Below are 16,199 nucleotides of genomic sequence, written 5' to 3' on the forward strand. Positions count from 1 at the left end.
ATCTTTTCAGAGTCATTCTGTTTATTTTGCTGACTCCTTGTAGGCACGATGTTGTCGAAAATTACGTCTCTTAGTTATAACAGAAGCTGGGGTATTATCTTCTAATAGAAATTTGCCCTTGAGTTATAAAACTATATCAGCATCCCTGGCGCAAACCAGGATGCGGGCCTTGAAGAGCACGGATAAAAGTTTAAAGGTTATGCACTTTCGAGAAGTGCTTAACTGTTGTTCTAGAGTTTTTACGAAGAAAGTGTTTTGCCGAGACCGACTTCCTTGTGAGGATCAGCGGTGTTTGCTTGATATCCTATACTCACCAGGTAAGTAATCAAGAGTTGGCTAACTCTTTCTTAACGAGACTGATATAGCTAGACTTAAACAGTAAGTCAATATACTATAATATGCCATAGTAGCAATAGTAATATAAGAACTATGCTTTTCTTTTTATGTATTATATCAGGAAAATACATTTAAGAGCTATATTAAAATAAAATGTAAGGGCTGGCGTTATATAGCTAAGCTACAGTCACCTACCAGACCTCTTCCTTCACAATTTCATTTCCCATCGGCCAGAACTCCTTTCCTTCATCAATCCTGTTGGTTCTCATACCCCTCCGGCTTTTCCATCCCTTGAGAATCAAAGAACTTCGATGTACCTAGTAGCTTCGTTAATAAAAACCTCTTAATCATGGGCCATTGGGAACTTACAAGAATAACCTTTCCAATCGTTATTGTCTTTTGGATTGCAGTGGCAGCGAAGTTCGAGTCTTTTCTTGACATCGGTTGGACAGTGAGTAAAAGGATTGTGCCAATACGCGATGTCGTCAAAGAAATGAATCTCGGACTTATCGAGCATGAGCCCGGCCGCGATTGAGTGAATCGGAGCGTCGCCCCATCTCTCATAGAAAAAGCCACCGGCTTGATCGAGATGGTTGAAATAGTCTAGATATTTTTGACTTCTGAAAAAGTTCAAGTCGCCAATTTCAAAATTTGACCACTAGATCAGAAATGTTAGTCTTCTTACTCGCCACTGTTGTTATTGTGCGATGACCTACAAAGTGACACTTGTTATATGTTGATCCATTGTCATCACTCAAAAAGTCCATGGAGTTATGTGGGCTTAGATGACCTGGATTGTTCTCGAAAAACTGCTTGGTAGTGTCCCAAAGGGTAGGAATCGTCTCGATATACTCAGGAAGACTCAACACAAAGCTGTACTTTTTCTTCTGTTCCTTCATAAACTTGAAAGGGTCGTAATCGAGATCGCAATAGAGTTGGATATCTGGTTCTACCCGCCAGTAGTAATCATAGTTCATCATGAGAGGTTGTCGAAAAAAGAAGCCCGATTCGAATCTGCACATATGGCGGTAGCTCACAGAGTCTCCGTAGATTATTTGTCTCTGGGCCATATCCTCTCTGGTTTTCCTTGCTTTTTCCTGGTCAATCCAATCAGGAAATGACCAGTTCTCTGGCGGGATCAAGCCGTAATAGGTTTTGCCTGATACAAGAGCGCTGGTTACTCTTTTGAAGGTCGCATCGAATGGCTTCTCGTTCAAAAACACCCAGTCATATCCGTACTTTCTATTGAAACGATCTTCGACTTGCCGTATCGACTTGGCTATGTTCCATACATCACTGTTCCGCGCAAGGGTGACAAATGTAGCGTTCATGCGGAAAGCCTGGTTTGGCAGCCGGTTTGGTGTTTGCTTTAACAAAGCATTATCTGTCTGTACGTGAGATGCGGTAGGCGGCTCAGCACGACAGTTCCGAGACCTAAAATCGAAGGCATTACACCGGTATTCTAAGAATATATTTCCAGGCCTTAGATATAAGAGTATTCCGAGTGCCTGCAAATGTTATAAGGCGTCTGAGCTATATGGTTTACAATCTTGGCCGGATGACAAAGAGAGCTTACCAGTAATATGAGGACAATTATCCTTGAATATAGCCTGGATCTTTTGACAGAAACAGGCGCAGATCCAAAGCGCATGTTGCCGTGAATGGTATGGTGTTGTAACCTATATATAAAAGAAGGAATAGAAAGTAAGAAAAAGATGAATAAGAGAAAAATAAAACACAGAAGCCAGTAGAATAACAAAATTAACAGACAATCGACAGAATAAGAAGAGGACTTTATTCAGTATTTAAAACAGGTAGTGGAGCACATCATGGCGCTAAGTGCACAAGTTCGTAAAGAATTTAGGTTTGCTTTTATCCCCTGACACTCAAGGGCGATGTTCATCCAGTTGTGCCTAGGTTCCAAACTCAATTCCAACCCTGCTACCTAGTCTTTAACCGGTAAACAAAGCTACTGATATAACCTCTATTTAGATTAGCTTATCCCTTAGGAAGTCTAACAGTAAGACAGCGGCGCTAGCATTTTAACATCATTTATAAGGCCCACCTATTCGACTACCCTTGGCACACATTTTCGTTTCCAAGGGATAAAGCAAGTGTTATATCCTTGAAGCGGCGTCACTTAAGTCAATCAGCAGGATAGAACAATATGCCTCTTATATGCAATACGTTGAATTGGAGATGCTGTACCAACCTGATGCTTTTTAGTATTTACCCACGTTGACCCTGATCTTCAGTCTTATGAACAAATCTCAGTTCAATATCTCTGGCGCCGTATTGAGTGGTTTTACGGCCAAAGCCTGGCCACTGCTCCAGCTGTCAAACGTGGCATTCTGTAGACCTATCATGTATAAATTACAATGTTCTTTCTCAAGGATCGGCCTTTTTATGCAAGATGTAAGCAAGAACCATGATTTTTTCCAGACAACGTTACGTAGACGTCTTGCTGAAACATGTTGAGCTTTGGCAAATTATTTCATAGAAGAGTTTAGGGAGCCCGATAAAACGCTCATTCCTGTCAGATATTTCGAGCTCAAATATCTCCATTGAAAGGCCGGCTGGGCCTTGATCGATGGGAAGAACGCTAAGTCCCAAGTCTGCAACCCCCAATGACACCTTTGTGTTTCCTTACTCAGGGCTTGGTAGACGTCGTGAATTTGGTCTCAAGACTGTAGTCAAGGCAATTCACTCTCAGCTGTAGGTAGTCTACCTAATCATCTCGTTCATCTCAGTTGACTCCTCGTGTACATGATGCTGTGGACCATTATTCTCAGCCTCGGCAATTATTGTAAACCAACGCGCTTTCGCGGCGGGTGTAATTGTGCCAAGCTTTCATATCTCGGTTTATAAAGGAGACAACCATAAGAATTACTCTATTTCTTTAAGACCGTTAACAGAAACGGTTAGAAGCTTCTTCTCAAACTCCTGCTCTATTCGCTGCAAGTATCGGCAGCGTTATTCAGAGCACCGTTTAGTAGCCCGAAACTCCGCTAGGACGGACGTGGACCCGGACAAATTTTAAGACTAGCGCCCTTGTCTCGGGCAGATGGTTGCTCCGCAAGTAGAAGATCAGAGGCCAGATAACGCCAATTCGGCAGTGGCTTGAACCTAAAACAGTGAACATGGCCGATTACTCAACAAAACCGTCATACTGTCCGGGGGATTGATAAATGCGGTTTTGTTTTCTCCTAGCTCTAAAAAGCTTGTCAAATGTTGCACATCAGGAACTCAATACGTATAAAGTATCTGTTTGGCGACTTGTCATAACGAATTGCAACGCTTTTTTCATCTGAGTTCAATGTTATCATCATGACTACCATGAAGGCGCTCGTCTCCAACCGCAGCATCGTCACACGACTCGTCAACGCCACTCGCAACAAGGCCATCTGTGGCCAGGGCGGTCGTGTCCAAGACGATGTACCCATTCCCTCCATCTCCTCCAACGAAATCCTCGTCAAAGTCAAAGCTGTAGCCCTCAACCCTACAGACTTTAAGCATCTCGACATTATCTCTCCACCCAACTCCATCATCGGATGTGATTACGCAGGTGTCGTCCACCAAGTGGGTGATTCCGCCAAGGATAAATGGAAAATTGGCGATCGTGTTGCTGGCGCTGTGCATGGAGGCTTATACCCTGACAAAGGCGCCTTTGCAGAGTATTTGAAGATAGATTCGGATCTGGCCTTTAAAGTCCCGGAGGGAATAAGCGATACTCAGGCAACTACATATGGTGTCTCAGCTGTGACAGCCATGCTGGTCCTCAATGTCCATCACGGGCTTCCCTTCCTCGACACGAAACCTGCTACGCCCAAGAATGAAGCTGTCTTCATTTACGCCGGATCAACCAGTGCAGGCCTATACCATATCCAACTCGCAAAAGCAGCTGGATACAAGGTCGTCACAACGGCCTCGCCACGTTCATCCCAGCTAGTGAAGCAGTATGGTGCCGATGCTGTCTTTGACTACAATTCCCCCTCCGTGGCAGAAGATATCATCAAGGATTATCCCAAGATCACAAAAGCGGTGGATTGTTTCTCTGAGGGCAAATCAACGTCCATCTGCGCCGCGGTCCTCAAGCCCAGTGGAGGGAAGGTGGTTACGCTATTACCCAACGGGAAGTCGAGTACTCCTGGTGTGACTTACGACCTTGTCATGTCGTATACAGCTATGGGGCATGCCTTCCAGTGGCTACCACCAATTGGACCCAAGTTTGAAGCCAGGCCACAGGATCGAGCGGCCCTTGTTCGCTTTTATGAGACTCTACCGCGAATCACTCACATCTTGAAACCTATCCCGACTATTGAGCTAAAGAACGGCTTTGAAGGTATATTTGAGGGGTTGGATAAATTGCGAGCGGGTCAGATAGCCGGAGGCAAGCAGGTTGTCCGGTTCAATACAGAAGAGTAACAGACAGCGCTCTAAACTGTAATAATTATTTAGGATAAATAGTCTCTTTCAGCATTGCCTATTTATTCCTTCCCAGTGTCGAGATTGACAGACGCATTGGCTCCGCCCCTCTTTTCACCCTCCAGCGATTACTTATCTCCACGAGCTCTTCGCAGCCCTCGACAGCCCATGACCACTTCGTAAGAAAACCAGGTGTAGCCTCCCAACTCTGCATATCATGCGGCTCGCCCCAAATTATCAGCCCGTTGCGTCCAGCCGTAAGTTCGTCTGTATCTATGTAATTCTCCAAGATCAACTTCTGTGACTGCTCGGCCTCAGGGATTGTAGGAGAAAAGCTGAATGGTGTTCCTCGTTGCCAAGGCGCAGCAGTATAACTCATAAGATCGCCGACGAGATCGCGCCACAATTCGAAATTATCAAACCGACCTTCGCGTCGTATAAGATTGTCTCGTAGCCGGGCGAACGGCATGATATTGATCCAGGGGAAATGGTATTGAGATACTTGCAGTGTAGTAGGGGCAAGAGAAGGAGGAATATTGGGGTTGGGGGGGTATCGGGTTGTGTCGTCTAGGCAGGGCCCGAAGACGGGACAGGTTGTTGGGTCTAGTGATATTGTGTTTATGGTGCGTTTGATGGAGATGAAGGCACGGTAGACGTTGAATTGTATGAGATGGAGCAGTTGATCGGAGGGGAGGGGGAAGGCGATGGTAATGGGCTGAGAGGCTGAGTATATGGTCCTGCTTTGATTGGGTTGGTCTGCGGATGATGGTTCTTGAACAACAGTGGCACTTTCGGTAGTGTAGGGAAGTGTAGAAGACGCATGATAGTTTGTAAGCACGGTAGTTGAGTCTCTGTCCTCATCTTGGGAACGGTCATCATCAATCTCATCGACCCGCCAGCGCCTAATCTCAAATGACTCCGGTCCTTGGTGTATCTCAAAATCTTTACCCTTGATACGTTGCCCTAAAGATATTAATAAGCACCTCTAGCCATTTGGCCAGGGAAAACTCACGACGGGCTCTCTGGTTCTTCCGGTTTTGTAGCTTTCTTCGCTGCCTATTCGCCCCGGAAATTGCGAAGAAATTATTTCTGGAGTCCATATGATGTGTATTATCGACTTTGAGATATTGGAAGGAGAGGACGATGAAATTGGTAGCCGAGTTCTGTCGGCGAGTTGAGAAATGCTCCGCCTGGGCTAGCGTAGTCAAGTCCCGCAAGCTAAACTGGATGAGGATATACTGTCATCAGCCCCACCTACGCTTCCGGCTTCAGGGCATTTAGGTGGGACGGCTAGACCTAGAAGGGCAGGAATGTCATCAACCAGGTACACCAACTCACCCTACAGTTCGATACTGAATAATCAAGATGCTTTTTTCTCATGCTTCAGCTTTAGTAGACGGTAATTATTCTGTGGGAAGATTTTAACTCCATACTGGATAATGATTTGTAAGTTATTCTTCACGACGTAGTGCGGCTCAACAATGATACATAATGAGACAACATCATATTCAAAGATCCAAAACATGGGATATAAATGTCTGCATCCCAAATACAACTCATGGTTTTTCTTTCATCAAATACAACAGGACATCAAAAGCACCAAGGGCTGCAAACTTATCAACTCTCTTCTTCGAATCCGCAAACAATCATGTCTCGCTACACCGCTGTCCACGCCAACACCAAAGGCCCAGGCGATGCCCGTCCAATAGCCCTCCAGATCATCAAAGACGAAGGTCTCGAGGAAAAGCGCCAAGGTCAAATCTTCGTCATCACCGGCACATCCTCTGGAATCGGCATCGAGACTGTCCGAGCAATCGCAGCCACAGGTGCAACTCTTTACCTTACGGCCCGAAACCTTGACAAGGCCAAGACAGCCTTAGATGGCATCTTCGACCCCTCTCGTATGGAACTGTTCCAGATGGATCAGGGGTCTCTTACATCCGTCCGCGCTGCTGCTACTGCTATTCTCAAGAAGACCTCCAAGATCCACTGCCTCATTGCTAATGCTGGTATCATGGCTATTCCTGACCTTCGCTTTACGGCTGATGGTCATGAACTCCAGTTCGGCACCAATCACCTGTCGCACTTCCTATTCTTCCAGCTTCTCAAGCCTGCACTCCTTGCTGCTGCCTCGCCTGAGCTCCCCTCCCGCGTTGTGGTTCTTTCGTCGTCTGGCCATAACATCCAGGGCATCAACGACGCTGACAACTACGCCTTTGAGCACGGCGACTACGAGCCCAACCTCGCTTACGCCCAGTCCAAAACAGCAAATATCTACATGGCCAATGAGATTGAGCGCCGCTACGGCGCGAAACACCTTCACGCCACTAGTGTCCACCCAGGCGTCGTCGCCACAGGACTGACTAGACACATGCCTCCCGACGCCTTCAAGGGTATGGAGCATATCTATCCTATGATGAAGAGTGTCGAGCAAGGAGCTGCAACTACGGTATGGGCAGCTGTTGGTGAGGCTTGGAAGCATAATGGTGGCAAATACCTTGTTGACTGCGATGCTGCAAAGCCAACGGTTGATGGGGACGATAAGATGATCGGGCCTGGGTATGCTCCGCACGCGTATGATGTCCAGAAGGCGGCACGGCTGTGGAAGGACTCGCTCAAGTTGGTGGGATTGGAGGATGAGGAGTAGTTACTAGCGGGCTGCATGCTTCATTGCGTGATCTCCTGGGGGTAACAGAGTCATGGTAACTCTGGCCGATTTTGGAGGGAGGAATAAGGGGGTTTGGGAAGTAGATAGAGATATCGATAGCTCAATTTAGAAAGAATTGGTCACCGTACAACTACATGTGTCTTTTGTGTATGCTAGCTTCGATGTTGTGACACGATAAGCCCGCTTTACCTTAATGCTCTATGCGAGGGTGCAGACATATCTTATCTAAGCGTGTGAAATTATTCAAATGGATTATTATCTCCAGAGCTTAAACCCCATTTCTCAAGCATCTTCTTATCATCACCAGCCCACTCCTTCAACACCTCAAAGCCCTCATAACTGACCAGAATCATAATACCCAATTCATCAAGCTCATGTAAAGAAACCCCCTTGACACTATCACGAAACCTCGACATCTCCAATCTGAGCCACGTCTTTTGCTCTATGGCTTGTTGCCACTCCGCCAGCGACCTTGCGTTCCATATCGCTGCATGGCCTGTGAAACTTAGCTCGGATAGCCTTGGACTGGGTTGATACCAGCCGAATTTGAGAAAAGTGTAAATACTCTCAACAAGGTCTGCAACGATCATGGTTCGCTGGATGCTCTCTTCCCGGACCCAGTCTTCCCAAGAACGACTAAGCATCGAATTGTTGGAGGAAACTTCCGACGTCTGTGCCTGCAAAACATCGATCCATCTGGAGAGTGACTTGGCGTCCTGCTGAGCTTGTTCTTGCTGTGAGTTGTCGCCAGAGAATAGCCGGATGCACTGATACATCAGCATGGCCTGTATAGAGGGCAGCAGTTTAAGACTTATGGTCGACTGAGAGCTCGGAGGACATAGCTCGATTGCTGCGTCTGTAGCCCGTATGAGTAGTTCTGCTCGTCGTGATATCTCCGATGCCACAAGGGATGCATTCACTGAGTTACGTGTTGTGTGTAGAGAGCAAGCAGCGAAAGCATCGCGTAGCGCAGTGGAGTTGCTGGTTTGAGAGTAGTGAATGAAGCATGTTTGTCCCGACTCTGTAAAGCTCTTGACCTGATGAACTAGACGATGGGCCTCATACTCTGCGCGCTCTTTCAAAGTATTGTTTGTGTACACGGGCCTATTCCGGGACCCTTGCAACGGTAGTAACGGGCGGCCAATCGCCGTTTCCGTGTAGAGCGTCTGTGAATCCGGAGACGGCTGGTTTGGATGTTGAGGATAAGGGTCTAGGGTGAACAAGGATATGGTTCTTCCTCGGCCAACGATCTCGTCTATAAGTGGCACCAGCGGAGGGGGAATCGTAATAGGAGTTGGGAAAAGCGAACTATCATGACCGGCTTCTGCCCCAAACGAGTCATAATTGGGCCGAGAGGTTTCGGCAGTGAGTGCTCCATCGTTCCAAACAATTACATCAGAACTTCCGTTGTCTTGCGCGTCTTCAGATGACATCCAAGCATACACACAACTAACTCTCCTCGCAAGACAGCGTCCGCACTGCGGAAATCCGAGGTCGCACCGCCTTTTCCCTCGGACACAAGCCGAGCACGACTTTTGTCTTGACGAGACCATGTCTGCGAGATGGAACCAAGACGCTCTGTGAGAATCGTGACTAATTTTGTTTAGTGGTTAAAGAATGGTGCTGCAGGTAGTAGCCGCTGGAAAAACAAGTCGGTCAGCGCCGAGCCCGACCATTCCGGGCGTGTTTGACTAAGATGCGGAGTTCCGCACGCTAGACTAAAATCTTGGGTTTGATCCACTCGGACGACTCCCGACTTATACAGACATATCGAAGCACATGGCCTGGACAATGGGTATAAATAAGTGCCTATGAAGCTGTTCAAGCTGAGTATTGATTCTCTATCTCACATCATTATTCATACTTTACAAAACTGTCACAAACCTGATATTCATCCACCATGGCTAACAATCTCGAATCCACTCTCCCAGTTTCTGCCCTGGGCAGTTGGATGGAAGATCTCTACGCCCGAATCTTTGTCCAGCCAGATGATGAAGTCTCAGCGACCACTATCAAAGAGTGCATTGCAGAGGATTTCACAGCCAGGTAATTCAAACCCCAAAACAAGCTTCACTTCGAGTGAAACTAATCGCTTGCCTTAGAATCAACCATGATCACTACACACGACAATCATTCCACGATATCATCATGAAGTTCCGCGTCGATAACAAGACCACCATCCACGAAACCAAGGAGCTCCAATGTTGGGATGCGCCCGATGGCTCAGGTGCTGGCTGTGTCTCCCAGTTTGTGCGCTTTACCGACTCGAATAAGGAGACTGGCGTTGGTAGCATGTCTTCTACGTTGCTGATTGCAGGCATCAAGGTTGTCAATGGGCGGAAGATGCTGGTAGAACTTACTGAGGTGATGAAGGCATCTGCTTAGACCTTTAGAGGATGGAAGAGCTGAGGTCAACGTTGTTGAACCTAGTATGGTCCATACTCTGGGACTATCATAGGATTAAAAGTTACCGAAGTCTGACATTCAGACCAGATTCCATACAAATATTGTGCGTTACTTGTCATCGATGTTCAAAATGTCAGGTCCACGGGATAATACTAAACATCTTTCAAGCATCTTGCCCATGTCTGTACCATGTTGATTTGTAGCTCCTGTCTTTTCCATCGACTGACAACTCCTCCTCCACAGTGCACCTCTCGTCAATACCCCTACTCCACTAATATCCTCGAAGACCAATTCCTCATTCTCTCCGTGGCATCCCCTACCACTTCTGCTTGGTTCTCAATGAGTATAAAGTCATGGCACTCATGCTCACCAACTTCAAAAACAACAGGAATCGAACGGCATTTCTCTTCGGCAGCTTTCCCAAATTCAACGACTGCATCACAGAAGACCTCGCGTCCACCGACAGTAACGTAGAGCGCTTTAGTTACCGGTGGGAGATCGCTCAACCATGATAAATCTCCATCCATGGCTAACGCTGGATGAGCTTCCTTGACCTTTGGCTTCAAGTCGTCAATGTTGAAGGAATGGGGTGAGGTTTGCTGGAGTAAACCTGCAGATAGCATGTCGACGTTGCCGTATTGCTTGAACGAGGCTGTATCTGTTCGGTCGCTAAGCCATGGAGAGACTAAGAACATTCCTGCTAATGGGCTCTGAAGCTTCACTTCTGGAACCGCTGGATGGGGATGGAGGAGGTGGTAAGCCAGCTGAGCTGTCAAGTTCCCTCCGGCCGAGTCACCGCCGACTATCAGATCATCTGGACTCACGCCGCTTCGAAGCAGATGATCGAGAGCAGCGGAAGCTTCACGCAGCTGATCGGGATATTTCGCACCTGGCGCCAGGGTATACTGCAGAAACGCAACAGCGACTTCTGTCTCTACACCAGGTCCACCGTTGACATATGCCTCCCAGCACCAAGTAAAGTGACCTGGCAGAGGGGGCGCGACATATCCACCACCGTGTAGGAAGAGGACGAATTTAGTTGCTTTCTTGCGATTGCCGATCCACAGTATCGATGCGTCAGTGCCAGTAAGGGGCTCGATGTCGATGCTTAGACGAGTGTCATGACCCTGGCCACGCTGTTTCTTGATCCAGGCTGTGTAGGCATCTATTGTTGGTATGCAGAGGAATTGAACCTGGCGTGGGTTGAAGTTGCCGAGGAGGATGCGTCCGACCATGCAGGTGAGCCAGAGCTTTAATGGAATTTTGTATTTGATGGCGAGTGGTAGGCCTCGGATGAGAATGCCCACGATGGTTCCGGGTACTTTGAAACTGTGAGTCTATGAGGCCAAGGACGATGTGGAGCGGAATCGCATCTTACCCAGAAGAACTTTTACCGCAAGACCAAACTTCTCCAGGAGAGATAGTCCTGGGATAGTGGTTGACTTCATTGTTAGTGGTATCTCGGTCTCCACCAAAGTTATCTCCTGTGGGTTTCAAGGTTCGAGCATAGATGAGAGATACGAATTGTGGACTTGCCAAGTATTGGCTTAATATATCCCATCGGCATATCGGAACATCATCAGCCATAGAGAGTCAAGTGATACAAATACAAAACCATCCTCGGCTCAGGATGGCGGCAATTGTCTACGGCAAGTAATAGAGTTTGCGCTAGTTTATGCTTGGTGATAGTTATGATCCCTAGACCCTAATTTGAAGCTGGGGTTTTAGTTTACCCCAGACCCCGTACTCCAAGATCGCTCGTTACTCTAAGATCGCTCGTTACTCTTAACAAGTCACAGTACTCACCAAACTTCTTTTATAACAAGACTCATATCTTATTACAGAAGGATTGAAATTGATCTGAGTTAATGTGGTATGTTACTGGGGTCTCCAATAACGTGGCTAGGTAGTCTAAGTCATCACTCATTATTCAATAACGGCAGATCGCGGCAAAACATGCTTCCTTCCTTGCGGCCGGTCGATCGGAAATTTGACTAGACTTTAACACCCCGTCAATTCCATGCCATAACAGAGGATTCAGGAAGGCTTACTTCAGCATCTAGACCATCCGAAAAATGAGCCTCTCAAGTTTCAGGTTAGGCACGCCTAGACAGACCGCACTAGGCGATGCTATCTCTTTTAGTGCCAATTTCCCCGCATGCCGTGTATGCTGCAATGAGGTCAGTTAAACCGCCTCTCCTCCGCTGGAACGTTGGATCTAAATACTGATATATATTCGCTGACTTATGCTAACTTGTTCATATCAGTCGGGCAAGAAAGAGAGAACAAAATGAGACCGCCCACTTCATAAGCAAATCATAAAGCATAAGCACCAGGTATAATTCAGCTTACTGGTCGTGTATTCAAGTTACAAGTGCCATCAAATAATACCAATAAGTCATAAAGTTCTCATCCACCATGAAGTGCATAATGTATCACCGTTAAGCCAAGGTCTTTCAATAATCTCCAATGTTACATCAATGGTCACCACGTGGCCGGATCTCCGTGCTATATCCGTTGACATTTGCTCCCCGCCCTGTCAAGCCATGCGAGATGCTAGGTCCATGACTCGTATGGGTTCCAGACCAATCGATAGCAGTTTACCGGAAGTTTCCACCGCCGTTGCATCGAGAAAGAGGAATACCACTCTGCCTCTTAATGCACATGGTAATAGCACCAGCAACCCACTTAACACCCTCATAAGACCCCTCCTCATGCGCATCAGCCATCCACGTACCAGTCTGCTGCATCGACCCAACACATCCCCTAAACTGCCGTCCATAGCGACGATTAGTCCAAGGCCGCGTGATAACAACACCAGTTTCACCAGCGTGCACGGTACCGCGGACAGTGACGGTGGCTTGAGTTGTCCAGGTGCGGGAGTAGTTGATACCAAAGCTAGCGCCGAGACGGTCCTTGACGGCCTTGAGGTCTAGACCCGCGCTGACGGAAACGCTGTTGGAGATGCTGAAGGATGAAGCGACGCTGACGTCGATGCCGCTGCTGCCGGCGCCGATGACGACGGGGGACATTTGCACATCCCAGTCGACGAAGCGCTGGGTGCGGTCGGTCACGTACGAGGTTGTGGCGCCGCAGGACTGACGTTCCTCGAGGTCGCGGGGTGCAACGGCGTTGGAGTCGGTGTCAAGCCAGTCTTGGTCGATTTCAGGGGTGATGGGGGAGATGCCCTCTGACTCCAGAAGTTTCTCATAGACGCTGACGTGAACAACCTCCACTAAGTTATGTTGAGCGGCGATGAGCTGGAGAATGGGAGGGTGACTTACTGCGGCCTTCGCCGTAGAGGATAACTTCATCTTGCTTGAGGATGTGGTCGGGGGTCCAGAGTGTGGAGTTGAGATCGCGCTCGGTCATGAAGGGGGCAGCACTGGCGACAGCTGCCAGGCTGAGAAGGATGAACTGAGGTGCAATCATCCTCACAGACTGTAGAAAGGGTAAGATGGGAAGAGGTTGTTGAGATGTTGAGAGAAGATGCTGGTTGAGGAATGAGAGCTGTACTATCATCAAGAGCATCTCAGCTTTTTATACCTGAATATGCCCAGCTGTAGGACCAACTTCTCAAGCTATCCTGTTTTGTCAACACCATCAATAACTCACCATCACATCGGCAGTTGATTTCTCATCCGATTCCGGAAGCTCCCTCGCAATCTCCCACGAAGCCAGACTTGAAGCTATTTACGCGGCTAAAAAGATCATCCATTTACAAAAGTTCAATGTATCGGTGATTGTGGATTTGTCCCATCTAGGTCTCGGCAAGACCTGAGCTCCTGGTGTATTAGGAAGGTGACTCGCTAGTCGACGGGTCCAACTAACACTGACGATCACGACGGCAAGTTTGATGTGTCGGTCCGAAGTACGGAATAAATTGTTACTGGTTGAATATTTTACACGGCCACTGCTATCACGACTTCACTCATGGTGTTCTCAGCTCTGGAGTTGTGATTACAAGGTAACTGCCGGACCTCGTGGGAGAGCGATAGGACTTGGAGAGATGATGGATCCTGGCTATCTATCGTGTGGCATGACTCAAGTACGAAATTGGCAGGTCAGCTGTGAATAATGGGTATAGCTTCAGATAACAGTCAGGAAATGTCTGGGCAATGGGTCAGCATGGAAAAGTTGGATCATCCGTCTCCGGAGTCGTCCTTGACATTTAGCCGTGATATTGAACATATAAGCGCTCTAGATCACATTGTCAAGGACCAGATCATCCAGTATCACATTCTCGCCTCGATCCTTCTGTATCCCTCATACAGAGTCCCAGCCCAAATCTCCATTATCCCTCCCTATCATCACAAGTCACAATGCAGTTCCTGAGCATCACTTCTCTCTTCGCTCTCGCGACTCTGTACGAGCCCAAACTCCTCGCAGCATGTATCACTACTGACAAGATGTCAACAGTGCGTCGGCAAAGCTTCACAGCCAAGCTGTCTGCGTCACCAACCGCCGCTACGACCCCATCGGAGGAACGCCATGGAGCCCCAGCTACAACTGGAAGGTGAACTATGAGATTCTTCCTGGCGCTACCAAGTGTGCCTGCGACTACTACAAAAGCCGTAATACTGGCAGCAAACAGTGGGACAAGTGCCCTGACTGTCGCTTTGTGGGTCACCCAAGATGCAATGTCTTGGTGGAATGAGGCGCTAACACCTGGTAGGATGGTCTTGCGTGTGGATCTAACGGCTGGCATATTGGCGGTGACGAGGTGAGTAACGTAGCATATCATGCCCAGTCCCTGTCACTGGGCATCTTTTGAAGTCTTGGCTGACGATGAATCTCAGTTTACCTACTACTGTGAGAAGAAGTGTGGAGCGCAGGGAGCAGAGGCAAACTAGTATGGAACAGCCTTGTTGCCAGTTCCACCAAAAGGACCTTGAAGGATAGTGCAGCATTTGGGTACAAGTTGAGATAGGTCAATACCAGACAGGAAATTCGTATTCATTGTCGGAAAACGGCATTCGTGACAGCTCGGCATTTACCGTTCACCCTGGGCCAGGCCTAAATGCAAGGGTCTCGCAGTTTGACAGTAGAAATGACTCGCACTGATCATCAAACGTGCTGGGGACCGAAATAGGGCACGGCTCGCAATGCATTAGTGCAGGCATCGGTAATATTTCCACGAATCGCCTTTGAAGAATCGTAGTTTAAACTTTGCAGCCACTTGATGCGCATATTAATGTTGATCAGCGGTGATTGGCTCATCGTGGTATTGAGATGAATAGACTTCCAGATTCGAAGTTTCGTGCATTTCGCACAAACCTTGTTAGTTAAATGCCAACAAGCTTATTAAACTCAGGCATCTTTGATGGGACCTGGTCCCTGTTCCCAATGGCATGGGACGTAGCAGTTGACGGCCCACGTGCTCAACAAGCCGCCAACTGAAACACGGGATTAGGCCTTTTGCTGTTGACCCACCAGAGCCTTGATGGCCATGGCAGTGGTTAAATGGATACCCAGCGTTAGTTGCTTTTATCCATTGTTTGTTGAGTGAGCTGCGGGAATAGATGACCCGAAGACCGTGCGATATCTCCATTGCCGAAATGAGCATGTGTCGATCAATCTGGTACCCTTATGGTTACAATCGGCTACCAGGCCCGCGAAATCTATTCCCGGTTTGAGTGTTTGTGAGTCTACAAGTATTTGGCTCCGCCATTTGAGCAAGTGACTGTCTCCTCTCTCCGCCAATTCGTTGTGAATCAGTTTAAAACACAGATTTGTGATTGTATAAACATGTGACAATTTTTGCCGCCTTATCTGACTTTTGTTCCTGGAACTCTACAGTCGTTGGACAAGCAACGAGAAAAAAAAATAACAGCAGTCTCGCTTTTGTGTGACTCTTACCTTGGCACTATACTTTGAGATCGTACCGTGATGCGAAAGCTTAGCAAGAGTGTCACATCAGCAAGCAAAGGCATCCAAGTTGGTTGAACAAGCAGGACACGTCCTTCGAGTTTGAATCACGCGCAAAGCTTAGCCTTGTAAGCGGCAGTCAACCCCGTAGTAAATCTCATGGTCACAATACGGAGAGTTTAGCACGATGAGCGCTGTAAGCATTGTATGCGTGTTATCAACTCGACTTATTCTGAAATACTTTGCCGCAGGTTGTTCTACATTTGCTCTCTCCAAATAGATCGAATAGCTTGTTTAGAGTCTACTACATAGTGTTTTGCACTCTTTAAATCATGAATATCCTTTCAATCGGAGATCCTCCTTGTCTCAAGGGATTAGTGAGACAACGGACGAAACAGAAATTCGGAATTGCCGTCAAAGGCGGATCTGATAGTAAATATCGGGGGAACTGAAGTCAGTTCGCCCAACGTGTGATATCTTGATTGGTAGTTCAAGC

The 16,199-nt window shown here is 47.5% G+C and overlaps 9 protein-coding genes across 9 annotated transcripts; 4 read left to right on the top strand and 5 right to left on the bottom strand.

The window, feature by feature from the left end:
- Nucleotides 1-585: 585 nt before the first annotated feature.
- Nucleotides 586-1,987, bottom strand: FMAN_10827 (putative mannosyltransferase involved in N-linked and O-linked glycosylation; the record flags this gene model as incomplete). Its single annotated transcript, XM_041823664.1, has 4 exons — nt 586-653; nt 706-994; nt 1,053-1,844; nt 1,913-1,987. The coding sequence occupies 4 exons, from the start codon at nt 1,985-1,987 to the stop codon at nt 586-588; spliced, it is 1,224 nt and encodes a 407-aa protein (XP_041689222.1).
- Nucleotides 1,988-3,663: 1,676 nt separating this feature from the next.
- Nucleotides 3,664-4,761, top strand: FMAN_10826 (uncharacterized protein; the record flags this gene model as incomplete). The annotated part of the gene is made up of 1 exon (XM_041823665.1): nt 3,664-4,761. One exon carries the CDS (start codon nt 3,664-3,666, stop codon nt 4,759-4,761), a length of 1,098 nt encoding a protein of 365 aa, XP_041689223.1.
- Nucleotides 4,762-4,819: 58 nt separating this feature from the next.
- On the bottom strand, nt 4,820-5,861 carry FMAN_10825 (uncharacterized protein; the record flags this gene model as incomplete). The annotated part of the gene is made up of 2 exons (XM_041823666.1): nt 4,820-5,724; nt 5,774-5,861. The coding sequence occupies 2 exons, from the start codon at nt 5,859-5,861 to the stop codon at nt 4,820-4,822; spliced, it is 993 nt and encodes a 330-aa protein (XP_041689224.1).
- A 548-nt stretch (nt 5,862-6,409) lies between these two features.
- FMAN_10824 (related to reductases) lies at nt 6,410-7,408 on the top strand (the record flags this gene model as incomplete). The annotated part of the gene is made up of 1 exon (XM_041823668.1): nt 6,410-7,408. The coding sequence occupies one exon, from the start codon at nt 6,410-6,412 to the stop codon at nt 7,406-7,408; it is 999 nt and encodes a 332-aa protein (XP_041689225.1).
- A 260-nt stretch (nt 7,409-7,668) lies between these two features.
- Nucleotides 7,669-8,862, bottom strand: FMAN_10823 (uncharacterized protein; the record flags this gene model as incomplete). The annotated part of the gene is made up of 1 exon (XM_041823669.1): nt 7,669-8,862. The coding sequence occupies one exon, from the start codon at nt 8,860-8,862 to the stop codon at nt 7,669-7,671; it is 1,194 nt and encodes a 397-aa protein (XP_041689226.1).
- Nucleotides 8,863-9,329: 467 nt separating this feature from the next.
- On the top strand, nt 9,330-9,814 carry FMAN_10822 (uncharacterized protein; the record flags this gene model as incomplete). Its single annotated transcript, XM_041823670.1, has 2 exons — nt 9,330-9,475; nt 9,532-9,814. The coding sequence occupies 2 exons, from the start codon at nt 9,330-9,332 to the stop codon at nt 9,812-9,814; spliced, it is 429 nt and encodes a 142-aa protein (XP_041689227.1).
- A 284-nt stretch (nt 9,815-10,098) lies between these two features.
- FMAN_10821 (uncharacterized protein) lies at nt 10,099-11,283 on the bottom strand (the record flags this gene model as incomplete). Its single annotated transcript, XM_041823671.1, has 2 exons — nt 10,099-11,156; nt 11,214-11,283. The coding sequence occupies 2 exons, from the start codon at nt 11,281-11,283 to the stop codon at nt 10,099-10,101; spliced, it is 1,128 nt and encodes a 375-aa protein (XP_041689228.1).
- A 1,152-nt stretch (nt 11,284-12,435) lies between these two features.
- On the bottom strand, nt 12,436-13,267 carry FMAN_10820 (uncharacterized protein; the record flags this gene model as incomplete). The annotated part of the gene is made up of 2 exons (XM_041823672.1): nt 12,436-13,070; nt 13,120-13,267. The coding sequence occupies 2 exons, from the start codon at nt 13,265-13,267 to the stop codon at nt 12,436-12,438; spliced, it is 783 nt and encodes a 260-aa protein (XP_041689229.1).
- An 890-nt stretch (nt 13,268-14,157) lies between these two features.
- FMAN_10819 (uncharacterized protein) lies at nt 14,158-14,688 on the top strand (the record flags this gene model as incomplete). Its single annotated transcript, XM_041823673.1, has 4 exons — nt 14,158-14,201; nt 14,255-14,456; nt 14,511-14,558; nt 14,635-14,688. The coding sequence occupies 4 exons, from the start codon at nt 14,158-14,160 to the stop codon at nt 14,686-14,688; spliced, it is 348 nt and encodes a 115-aa protein (XP_041689230.1).
- Nucleotides 14,689-16,199: the final 1,511 nt, after the last annotated feature.

The sequence above is a fragment of the Fusarium mangiferae genome (genome assembly GCF_900044065.1).
Source record: "Fusarium mangiferae strain MRC7560 genome assembly, contig: FMAN_scaffold016, whole genome shotgun sequence".
Lineage (NCBI taxonomy): Eukaryota > Fungi > Ascomycota > Sordariomycetes > Hypocreales > Nectriaceae > Fusarium > Fusarium mangiferae.